Source organism: Gekko japonicus, unplaced genomic scaffold (genome assembly GCF_001447785.1).
Source record: "Gekko japonicus isolate JY-2015 unplaced genomic scaffold, Gekko_japonicus_V1.1 scaffold269, whole genome shotgun sequence".
In the NCBI taxonomy this organism is placed as follows: domain Eukaryota; kingdom Metazoa; phylum Chordata; class Lepidosauria; order Squamata; family Gekkonidae; genus Gekko; species Gekko japonicus.
In genome coordinates this window covers 616,107-628,333 of record NW_015168659.1, presented here as the reverse complement: position 1 = coordinate 628,333, position 12,227 = coordinate 616,107, and the positions used below count along the sequence as shown (strand labels likewise).

General features: G+C 45.8%; 1 protein-coding gene across 1 annotated transcript in view; it reads right to left on the bottom strand.

Moving 5' to 3' along the window:
* The window catches only part of ARHGAP40 (Rho GTPase activating protein 40), a 56,572-nt gene extending 49,715 nt beyond the window's left edge, over window positions 1-6,857 (bottom strand). The window contains exon 1 of the mRNA XM_015415245.1: window positions 6,639-6,857. Coding sequence (XP_015270731.1) covers window positions 6,639-6,748 — 110 coding nt within the window. The 5' untranslated portion in view covers window positions 6,749-6,857. The remainder of the gene's footprint in view (window positions 1-6,638) is intronic.
* Between the last annotated feature and the right edge of the window lie 5,370 nt (window positions 6,858-12,227).

Genomic DNA, 12,227 nt, shown 5'->3' with positions numbered 1-12,227 from the left:
CCAAATACGCCTGGATTTTGCAGAAGGGGTAGCACTTCCAAACTGCTTAGCTCCAAAGCCACCCACCCATTCCTTGAAGCCCCTCAGCCTTTGCTATTAACTGACAGTAAAGTGGCTAGACCCCATTATAATAGAAGCAGAAAAACTCAACTACCTTGGAGAAATGGGAGCTTTTGGGATGTTGGTTGAGTTTTGGGAGATTTCTCAGATGGGCTAAAAATAGGACTTTGTCCATTAATCAAAAGAAACACTTTTTGCCAATCTATGCATTGATTCAGCCGTACAGCCATCAACCTCAGTGGTGCCATGGGTTTAACAAATCCTATTCACAAGTCACAGTGAATACATGCATAGCCTGCATACAAGGATGTGTGCTTGGAATAAAGAACTAATGTGCATTCACTTTACAAATGAAACCAGAGATAAATACGGGGTTTAAATCACACATACATGTATGGAGTTTAAAATGAGAATTATTCAATGCATGCACAAAGAAACTTCAATGTGACCACTAACTTGCAAACAGGGCTACTACCATTGATCTTTCCATCTCCAAATTAAAAAAAAACAGCTGACTAGATAGATGTATATTATGGCAACAAGCCTGCATCAACAGAGCTTACAGACATGGCCAACCATGGAAAGGAAGCAAAATTCCCACTGAATCTGAGCCAGGAGCTTCACAGCAAGTGCCAGTGCCTAGCCAGTCTTGCCAGACAAGGCTCCTGTCACACCGAAGACCATGTAAAGTGAAGGCAGAGGATACAGAAGACAAAGACAGAAGCCCTCAAGAGCAGATCTTCTAGTTAAGGGATTCTGACAGAAACTTTGAAACCAGCCTTGGGTAACAACCAAGAGGTGCAGGTCTACTGACGTCAGGAAGGCTTTCTTGGCTAGTACTGCTCATTCCTATATTCCTTTGCCTGGAGCTGGACAATGGTACCCAAGCCCACACCCCTGAAATCATCAATATGAGGCTTCTGCAGGCTCAAATCATGACACCTCTTCAAACAGGAGGCACACCAACGTTTCTGAACCCTTTCAATTAGTCATGTTTGACTAACCACGGGTTCCACTCATGTTCTGTTTGCAGGCCGCAAGCAGGAAGCTAATTGTTCAGCAAGTTGTTCAAATGCATCTAATTAGCTGGATGAGATCATTTTCTCACAAGACTGCACTTCTTTCCTACAGCAGCCACCATTCCTGCCACTTGTCTGCTGTCACCTCCAATTTTTAAAAGAAAACGGTAAAAAGAGGGAGAAAAGTCCAGTTTGAGGTGAGACTTATAACTTAAGTGTCGTAAGTGCCTTCGGTGTCTGCCCATGAATTTGGCTAATCTTGCCATTGTACTGGCGGCAAAAAGCAGATAACACAATCTAGCTGTTATTGTTCATTTCAAGGATGTATCTGATAGTTCAGGTTCAAAAAAAGGTGCAAATGGCAAGTCATTATGTGTTTTACATAGGTTAGTCAACTTAATAACTCAACAACCACTCACTGGGGATATGTATTTTGCTATAACCTGTACCAGAGTCCTATAAAAATAAGCCTGTACTGAAATCAGTGTGATACTGTAGTGGGGGGAGATTATGTCCAAGAAAGAGTGGCATTCCTAAAGTCATATAAGGAATTCCTCGAATAGCAAAGCCCTTGAATTTAAGAACAACATCTATATGACATCTTGGGACATTCCTGGGGCAATCTCCTTAAAATGCAGGAAAAATAAATCAACTCTGATCCGGTTCAAAGGGGATTCTTTGTATTGGCTGTGGAAGATCATCTGTGTAGACATCCCCTCTCTGTTGCCACAGCAGTGAGGAAACAGTACTAAGCTATGCTTTCAAAATGACACAGGAAAGTTCAATGACTGCAGTGAGGGGGGAGAGCAGGGGTTGGGGTGATGGCAGCAACAGTGAGCAGTGAAGGGACGTGTTGACCTTGTTCCAGCCCTTCCTGCCACCGCCACCATGGGGGTAGGGTTTACAGGTCTCCCACTATGGCAGTAGATCCCCTGCCAGCAATCCTCTCTTCCCAAAATAAACTAAAAGATCACTGTCAGGTTGACATCTGACCTATCTATGAATTGCCAGAAACCTCTATGGTTTTACGAGAGAGTTTCTGGCAATTCCTAGAGATCCACAATGTCACTTCCAGGTTTTTCCCAGAAGTGATATCATACCTGTGCCCCCAATGTCCCCCATGAACCCTACCATGACCCCTGGACTCCCACCGCTCAACAGGCCATGACTGGCAGCCCTAGGTAGGGTGCATTTTAATGCTCCTGTTGGGGTGCAAATATGAGATTTGAAGGACTGCCTTGATCACCATTCACTCTCTTGGCTGTTGCACTGCACCTTCTCCTATAGAACTCAGCACTATTTTACATGCCGGCAAAGGCCTTCTAAGTAGTTCTTATTTGATGCTGCTTGTTTGGCCAGGCAACCCCAACAGGTTAAATTATTCCCTAGATCCAAATCTTGAGAGAAAGAGACATACCAAAGCAGGGCTTGGAGGTGTTCCAGTAATGCCAATTCAGTTTTAACACACATGGAAATAGTTAGCGTAAAGATACTTATTAATTAGGAAACAAATTAGGAGATGGAGTAATCATGCCACAGGGCAGTTCTCACCACTCCCAGCAGCTTCTTCCCTACATGCATAAGGATGGTAGCTGCCTCCACAAGCACAAGAGGCAGTTTCTCAACATCAGTAGTACACCCACGTAGCAAATTCATGGACCAAGCCAGAGATAAAAGAGAACCGAGACAGGATTACGTGCACTTCTCCATGCTGCTAGCCTATGCTGTATCAGGCAAACTGCCTCCTTCCCCGTTACACTTAACCCTGAAAAGCTAATATTAGCCCATATACTTTGTGATGGTCTTCTCAGACTGCATCCACATTTTCCTGTCTGGCGAGCCAAGAGGTGAATGATTACAACACCATAATGTAAAATAACTATGTGGATCCTTCCAGAGTTAAGGTTATGGTGGTCCAGGCACTTGGTGACTGCTCTAAGAGGTCACTCCTGGCCTTTTAAAGCTGCTGTTAATACAGTCAGGAGCTGGAACCAACTGAGTTGTGGCTTCCATTTCCTGCTACATTAACTGACTAATATCACTGCTAATAACTGAAACCACTTAAATTTATTTAGGACATTTCTAGCCTGCCTGGCTCCAGTTAAGGATACAGGCAATTAATATTCATGTCTAAAAACAAGAACCAAAGTATCCCCAAAAAATCTAAGAGTCTTGATCTTTAATTCATTTAAAACAATCAGCAGTCAATAACCAAAACCATATAAAATTACTGGCCACAAACTCTTATGAACAGTTCTGCTTTGCTTGATCTTCTTAAATTGAAAAGAACGGGTGCCTTCCTGAAAAATTCAGAGAGGCCATTCCAGGGGGGCAAGACTACCTAGAAACCTCCAGCCCCTGCAGTGATGGTTTTACTACCCAGTCTGCAGGAGAGAAGGTCAGAAAAGACTGATCCAGAAGCCTCTCTATCGCAGGGGACCGGAACTGGCCTCTCAAGGGCTCTCACTGGCCTGCAAGCAAACTGTTGCAAGGGAGGGAAGGCAGGAGGCTGCTGGAGGGGATGAGCGGGCGCACACAGTGACATGTGTGTGTGGTTGAAGCTTTCAAGAAATAGGAAATTGCTAGGGGGCAGGACTCTGAGGCTGAGGTAAAATAGTATGGAGGGAACTGGCTGAGAAGGCAGAGAAAGAGGAGGGGTGGTGTTTTTCCCCCTTCTGCCTCCCCTGACCACAGCTCAGTGAGGACTGGTGAAGCCACTACATGGAGAGGTGGAGCTGAGCAGCCAGGGCTGCCACTGCTGCACCAAACAGTGACCATGAGGGGGGCTGATGACAGGGGGCATGCAGAGCGGTGGTTTGCCAATGAATGGCTGGGGCCAGCTGGGGGGGGAGGGCTGGCACGTAGATTAGGAGGCAACTGGGCTGTCTTGTGCATGCCACTCTGAGGGGAAAGACGTCCCAGCCTCGGAAGTGAAGGGGGAAAGGGGTGCTGCTGTCACCACCACATGTCGGAACAGCCATGGAACTGGGAGGCAGGGTGAGTGTCAGGGAGGGTGCAGGGATGGCGACCTCCCTTCTCCATACCTGTTCTCAGCTCATGGAGAAAAAGCAGCTGCGGGAAGACAAAAAGCACCCCTTGGAGGTTTTAGGACAGACTCCCTGTCAGGCCTTCCCCTCGGCCCTGCCACTTGTGTGGGAAATGCAGGAGGGACGGAAACTGGCAGTGGGGGGGACAGCCAGGTTCAGACCCCCTCTCCTCCTGAGCCAGGAACCTGTCCTTCTGGGTCACCCGGGACTAGTCGCTCAGCCTGGACCACCTCACGGGGGGGGGACAGGGGGGGCTGGAGGAGAAACTCTGAAGTGCCTCTTCGAGATCCTCAGAGGTAGAACAGGGGAAGAGAGGAAACAAAGAGCAAGAGATGGATCATAGCCATAGCCAGGCTGCTGAGCCTGAGCATATGGGGAACATTACATAGGATCCAAGAGCCTATGGGACCACACTCCAGCTTAGACTGCCTGGATGGGCTATAACAAGCCACTGTATCTGAGCCGTCACCCCCTGCCCCCCACATTTGAAAGAAATAAAGGAACATCGAACAGTGTCTCATTTGGTAACTGGGAATGGCATTTCAGCAATTCCAATGCTCACAGACCAGCCTCATGGGGTGCTTTAATCCAGGCTGGGTCACCAAATGTGGAGCAAACACAGATGGAGAAATTTGTGTGACAAGACTTTCCCCAGGGAGTATAACAGTTGATTTGGAAGGGGAAGGAAGGGAGAGAATGAACCCATCTAAAGACACTAGGAGTAAGATGCAAAAATATTGTTCTTTACTAGGTAGGCTAATGGCTCTCTCAGCCATCGTAGCACTTAACTATCATAGAAACTAAATAGGATCAAATCAGCTGTTGAGATGCCACCATCCTTAAGAGGTGACCAACTTCCTGTCATGTGATAATGAATGAACCTTCAAAATCCATGCTCAGTGAGCAATTAGCAAGGGACAACCTGAACAGCATGAGAATAAGCTATTTTCAATTCCACTAGAAAAGAGCCCAAGAAAGATTCACTCCAGCTGCATACTTAAGAGATTTAGGTGTAGTGGAAATTAAAAGTATAGATAGATAAGCTCCTTACATTTTCCCCTTTCCCCCAGATATAGACAGTCTGACCTTGTATGGCTAAAAACAATGCATACTTCCATGTTACCATCCCTCTAAGAGCCTTTCTTGAAACACAATGTACCAGTGGTGCTCAGTTCAGGGTTACACAGAGAAAGAGAGATAAAGACTTAAGTCACCTATCATAAATGTAATCTTGAAACAAAAACCTACCAAGGACAGGCTAACCTCAGCAATTGTTCACTGTGCATAAATAGTTCCTGCATGCCATTTGGTCATCTTGTGGAATGTCACCAAGTTGGTTTCAGAGCTTAGAGAAAATGTAGAACAGCTGGCACCCAGCCTACAGAATGGGGAACTTGTGGATACTAGAAATACCAGAACTTGAACAAGTAAGGACTGAAGACGAGGGGGAATGCAGAGTCCACATCTCTACCAGTTAAGAATTCCTGAATTCTTGGAAAGCACCACAACAAGAGGTATTTTAAGAGCTTAGGCATCTTAATGGCAGCCCCAATACAACTTTTGTGGTACCAATGCCACTGAACAAGTGATCATTAAAAGGTAATTTAAAATACTATTGGATTTTCTATGTATCATCTCATAAGCATCACAGCCATAGGCACAATCAATCATGCCAACAAACATAGAACACAGGAGTCATTATGCAAACGCTAAGTGACAACCTGCTGGTTAGAACTGGATGTATGCTTAAAACTAAGCAGCATATTCTAATGCCAGTTACCAGGTTTTTTTAAGCAAGACCTACTACTCAACAAATTCAATATGCAATGCCATAAAGACAGCAAGAATTCCCATATATTTTTAAAGAAAAGACATCACAACCACTTCAAAATAGGGCGGATTATCTGAAATCTTCTACCAATATCATTTTGAAAAACTAAGGCCCCTGCCACACGGCAGGGGAAAAGCCCTTTAAAGCGCGGCTTTTAAAAGCCGCGCCAACGTTGATACGGCTCGGCGGGATCCCACGGATCCCCCGGCCGAGCCGCCTTTTCTCTCAAAGCTTTCTGTCCAAATTGAGATTTTCTTGTAAAATAATTTTCTTTACTGTTGCATTATTAGAAGTCCCCCACCCAAAAAATAAAACCCCTAGCTATTTGAATGAGCAACCATTGATCTGGTAAAAATTAGATCAGAAACTTTAAACAAATTGACCTCCTGGAAATAAGAAATCTTCAAAACAAAGACACTGACAACTGCTAGCCTGAAAAATCCTTTGGCCTTTATAAAATTACAAATGAAAATCAGAACTATGCTAGTTTACTGAATATTGGTACTACTGCAAAAGAACAATCCTTTAATTTAGCAATCCAAAATACAAACTCTGGGAAGTCCCTCCCCCCATTGATTTAGCTGGAACACGCCTCAATGCCTGCGTTTTGGCAAGATTACAAGACCGTGCTGCTGCCCGTAACAGATTTTCCCAAAAGAGACATCCCAAACAAATCAATACCTGCAAACACCAGCATAGCCAGAAGACCGGATTGGCTGCAATGCGACCTGGGGTCTAGGAATCCGAGTCCTGACAAATCCAGACTTGCCGTGCTTCCCAAACGGATCCATTCTCGTAACCAGAACAAAAAACTAGACTTTCCCCCCACAGACTGAAGTTACCACCAGTCCATCAGTGTCCTCTTTTGAAGAGTCCTGAGACATGGGAAGCACCTTACGATTGTTCTGCAGCTGAGTGCACCAAGCACCAGGCTGCAGCCCCACCCACTCATGTCACACGAATGCTACTAATTGGACAGCAAATCTTCCTCTCTCTCTCTTTTTTTTTCTCCTTTCTCACACACCCGGTGAGAATAGAGAGATAAAAATCTACTCAACATACCCATTACTTCAAACGCACAGCCAGCCTCTCATTCCAAGAACTATAATCAATTGTCTTGTGCTTGGAATGTAAAGAATAACCCAGATTTCATTCTCAGAGGCTCAAAAGGCTACCTCATTGTGAGGCGAAGCAACTTCGATCCAAAGTTTCTCGCTGGCTGTTAGTTTTTCTCTAATGTGAGACAAAATGGGGAATGCCTGCCAAAACAAGGCTAATATTTATATTCAGTGTTTTGGTTATACAAAAGCCAACTGGGGTTAGATACTTCTTTTTTTTGGCAACCATAAAGGGAGGGAGGGATACTTCTCTAGTTTAAGTTCTGATATACCTCCAGTCATGCTAATGAGTAGAAGACCCAGAAACACCATGTTGAAAACAAGTCTGTGAGTGCACATGCATACACAGACAGTCCTGAACATGAACACAGTACTTCCGGGATTTTGTCCGTCACACATTTTCTGCTAAGGATAAATATGCACCATTTCAGATATGACATGTTTTCATCTTTAAAGAGGAGCATGATTTCAAGAAACCAGCCTGAGCCTTTCACAAGCAAAGTGAACCTAAATTACACAAATAATGATGGCCTCTTCCGCTTACATCAGCTCCTACACGTACAAGTGCATACAAGGTGTCAAAGTATATCTGACCTCACCACATGAAATGGACAGGGAACTAAGAAAGTGCCCCTTAATACTCAGGTGTCATTCAGATAAAAAGGCTTATTCTTAAAGCTTCAGAATACTCATATTATGTTGGTTATCAGGGAGCTACAAAATTCACAAGACGGGGGGGTGTAATGACCATACTTACAACCAAACCAAACATCATGTGTGACACAAGATGGGACACCGATGCTTCACCTGACTCACTGTCACACATACCTCGTACAAAGAGGGTTTACTCACCTTAAAGGTGCTGCTTGAAGCTCCTGAGCACGTCATGGGGAGGGGAGAAGGGGCTTCCAGTTTTCCCTGTGCCACTTTTGCAGCGGAAATGGCTGGGGGGGGGCTGAAAGGAGCCACAGGGCCCCCCATGGCCATTTCCATTAGCAGAAATAGCATGGGAGGGAAGCTGGAAGCCCCTCCTTCACAGTGCTCTGGAGGCCAATGGAGCAATGGAACACTTTTAAGCAGAGGTCATTTCGGGGGGGATCGCGGGGGATCGGAGTTCGCCCGGGTGAGGTACGGGGGGCAGGGCACATGACGAAGCCCCGCCCCCCGCTTCCGGCCGCCCCGCTTCCGGCCCTCATTCAGCCAGGAGGAGGCAGGAGAAGAGGGAGGGTAAGTTGCTTCCTCCCTGCCTCTCCCTACCCCTGTCTGCCTGGGGCCAGGGAGGGCCTTCGCGGGGCTTCCTCGCACTCCTGCCGGCCTTGCAGGTCCACCGCTGGGCCCCTCATGGAGCTCGGCAGTGGAGCTGCAAGGCCGCCGGCGGCCAGGACCGTTGGGGGTGGGGTGTGTGGCCTCATGACACACTTCCGATGATGTCAGGGGGTGTGGCTTCATGACACACTTCTGGTGATGTCAGGGGGTGTGGCATATGCTAATGAGTTATGCTAATGAGTTCCCCTACCTCTTTTTCTATGAAACGACCCCTGCTTTTAAGACAAATAAATCCACTTCATACAAAATGCTATGCATGACAGCCCTACAGGTCAGGCGCATGTGTCCTGACTCCTGTCACAAATAAAGTCTATCTGGCACTATCTTGTGCAGAATCTAGGTTGCATTTCTGCCTGAAGCACTGCCTATTCAGGATGAGGGGGGCTGCCGGTTGATAAGAGGTTAATAATGAGTTTGCATATGAGATCCCTCATTTGGCACTACATTCATAAACCACCACAGATTACACACTTTTATAGCCCCCACCTTGTCAACACTCACAATTCTCATCCAAGAAGACTATTTCCATGTTCATCCTGTGCTGAATAACCAAGTGATGCACAAACATCAATGTATCAGCCCCGTGAGACAGAGAGAAAGGTATAGGGGTTAGAAGAATGTCGGAATAAGATCCGGGAAACCCAGGTTCAAATTCCTGCCCTGACAGGGAAGTTTGCCTTGGGCCAGTTGAACACTGTCAGGCTAGCTTCCCTCACAGCATTATTGTGAGGACAAAATAGAAGAGAGGGGAATGTTGTAAGCTACTTTGGGTCATCATTGGGGAGATAAGTGAGGAAAACTGAATTAAATAAATAAATACTGCATGAGACTCTAAGCCAGGAGTCCCCAACCTTTTTAAGACTGCGGAGACCTTTGGAATTCTTACTCAGCATGATGCGATGTGGGCACAGCCAAAAAATGGCTGCTATGGGAGGAGGAGCCAGCCACAAAATGGATGCTGCAGCTTACCTTCAGTTACACAGTAAAGATCTTTGTGCTGTGGTGGCATCTGCTGCCAAAGAAATATTTTTTAAAAGCAGTACAGCCAATCAAATCTCCAGTGGTCCAATCATCTTAACCACTTGAGCCACCACAGCCAATCAAATCTCCGGTGGTCCAATCAGAAGCCTTGCTGGGCAAAAGCCTCGCCTGGCCTTGCCCACTTTCTAAAAATATTTGACAGACACCAGAAAAGGTGTTGGCAGGCATCAGGGCATCCACAGGCATCATGTTGGGGGACCGCTGCTCTATGCAACCACCTCCTCCACAGGCAGCCTCAACTTCCCATAACTCAGACAGTTAAAGCAAAGAGTAATACCAGAAGCAAGCAAAACAGCCTATACGTAGTATATCGGAGGTCTATTCAGGATAGCCTGATCTCATCAGACCTTGGAAGTTAAGCAGGGTTGCCCTTGGTTAGTATTTAGGAGGGTGACCTCCAAGGAATACCAGGGTCGTGAGACAGAGGCAGACAATGGCAAACTACCCCTGAAACATCTCAAGTCTAGCTCACCACCTAGTGGTACATAACACTAAAAGAGCTACTATTTCTGGCTGCCAGAGAATCTTAGGATCTCCTGGCTATACTAGCTATAATATATAAAAGGCAAGTCGTGCTGGTGGCGACTCACCTGTAACGATATGAGCTTATGTTTGTATCTGCCTGGGTGTCCTATTGGCTTGTCCCGCCGGCTCCTCCATTCTCACACCACCACTTTTGATGCATTGCACCTTGGGAGATGTAGTTCCCAGCTGGCCTTACTGCAACCATAGCAAAGGGAATTAGAACTACAACTCCCACGTTTGGAGTCCTAAGAGGCCGTGGGGTATCAGCAGGGAGTGAGCTGAAATGTTATTCAGTTAAACAGTTAATCGGGGGTTGGGGGGAAAGGGAAGGCCTGGACATCTCCCTGAATTACAACTGATATCCAGACTAAAGAGATCAGTCCTCATGGAGAAAATGGTTGCTTTGGAAGGTGAGCTCTATGGCAGTATACCTCACTGAAGTCCTTCAACAAACCCGCAACTCCCAAAAAAGTATTGCCAACCTCTAGGCAGCACCTAGAGATCTCTAGCTATTACAACTGATCTCCAGATGACCAAGATCAGTTCTTCTGGAGAAAATGGCTGCTTTGGGCAGTGGACTCCTATGGCATTATATTCTGCTGAAGTCCCTCCCCAACCCAAACCCTGCCCTCCCCAGGCTCTACTCCTCAAATCTACAGGTATTTCCCAACCCAGAGTTGGCAACCCTGTAGCTGGCTACAGAACCACTTTCCAGACCCTTGAAACCCAGGAAACATGGCATAGGAGGAGGTGTTTTCTACCTTAGTTGCCACTACATAGCCCCAAATCAACATAAGTCAGGGGTGGAGGGAACCATACCTGTTACCATGTGGCTCTCTTCCCACACTACCCACTTGGGGCAGCAAAAGGACTTGAGACAGCTCTGCCTTATAGCTAAGCAGAAAGAAACAAACATGGCTCGCCTACCTCTATTTTCCCCTTCCCTCTGCCACCCCACCAGCCACAGCCAGGACACTCACCTGGAGCCTCTTTCTAGAGCTTGTTGTATTTCTTCCAACAACGAGCCTTACTTCTAGTATACAATAATAATGAAGAGGGGGGAGGAGGAGAAAGAGTAGTAGTAGGAGAACAACAAGAAGAAGACCACCCTATCAGAATCCCAAACATGTTTCAAGTATATCCTAAGAAACAGACCACAGAAATAAGTGCTCATGATGTCGCTCAATTACATGCATGTTTCCTTAGAACTAATCCCAATGGATTTGATGGAGCTTATGTGCAGGTAAAAATGTGCTCTCAAGACTGAAGCAGTGTCTACTCAAATGAAGATTTGGAATGGTTTCATTAAGTTAAGAACAGAATCTCTGTGTTATATTTTATTAGGGTGAACCAAATTGACGCATAACATTGTGCAAACTTTCAAGCTTACCAGAACTCTATCTCAGGCTGGATGTTACAAAATTTAAAAAGAAAGAAGGAGGGAAAGCAGATTTCTCAGGCTGTGATGTTACAGCCTAATCTTATAACCCTCTTCTGTGAAACACATGTAGGCACAAATGGATTGACGGGCGGGGTATAAATCCAATCACCATCACCTCCTCCTCTTCTTCTTGACATTGTCACCAAAACATTGCTGTTTTTGCTATGATCTTAACTCAGGCCCAAATCAAACAAGATATTGGAGGTTTAAACTAGATCTCCTGCTTGTTTTGTTTGTTGTTGTTCAATCACACAGTCGAGTCCAACTCTTCGTGACCCCATGGACCACATCACACCAGGCCCTCCGGAGTTTGCTTAATTTCATGTTCATCGCATTGATAACACTGTCTAACCACCTCATCCTTTGCAGTCCTCTTCTTCTTTTACCTTCAATATTTTCCCAGCATCAGGGTCTTCTCCAGTGAGTGCTCCCTTCTCATTTGGTGGCCAAAGTATTGTCCATGGAGTTTTCATGGCAAAGATACTGGAGAGGGTTTGCCATTTCCTTCTCCAGTGGATCACGTTTTGTCTGCTTGTTTAAATTACTATAAAATAGCACTTATGGGTTGTGGTGTGGTCCCAAGTCAATGGAGAGGGCATGGCAGCTATTTATAGAAAAAGAGAGAGATGAGAGATCTGAGCACAGATGTCCAGTACCCCCACGTCTCCAATACTGGTGGGGGAAGGGAGAAAAAGTAGGAGGGGTGGAAGTGTGATAAATAAGGGGAGGGGAGACCAAGCACCATTCATTTCTTTCAGCAGGGAAGAGCCAGTTGATTCCATTCATCTATACTTCTGAGCCTTTTATTATTTTTTAAAA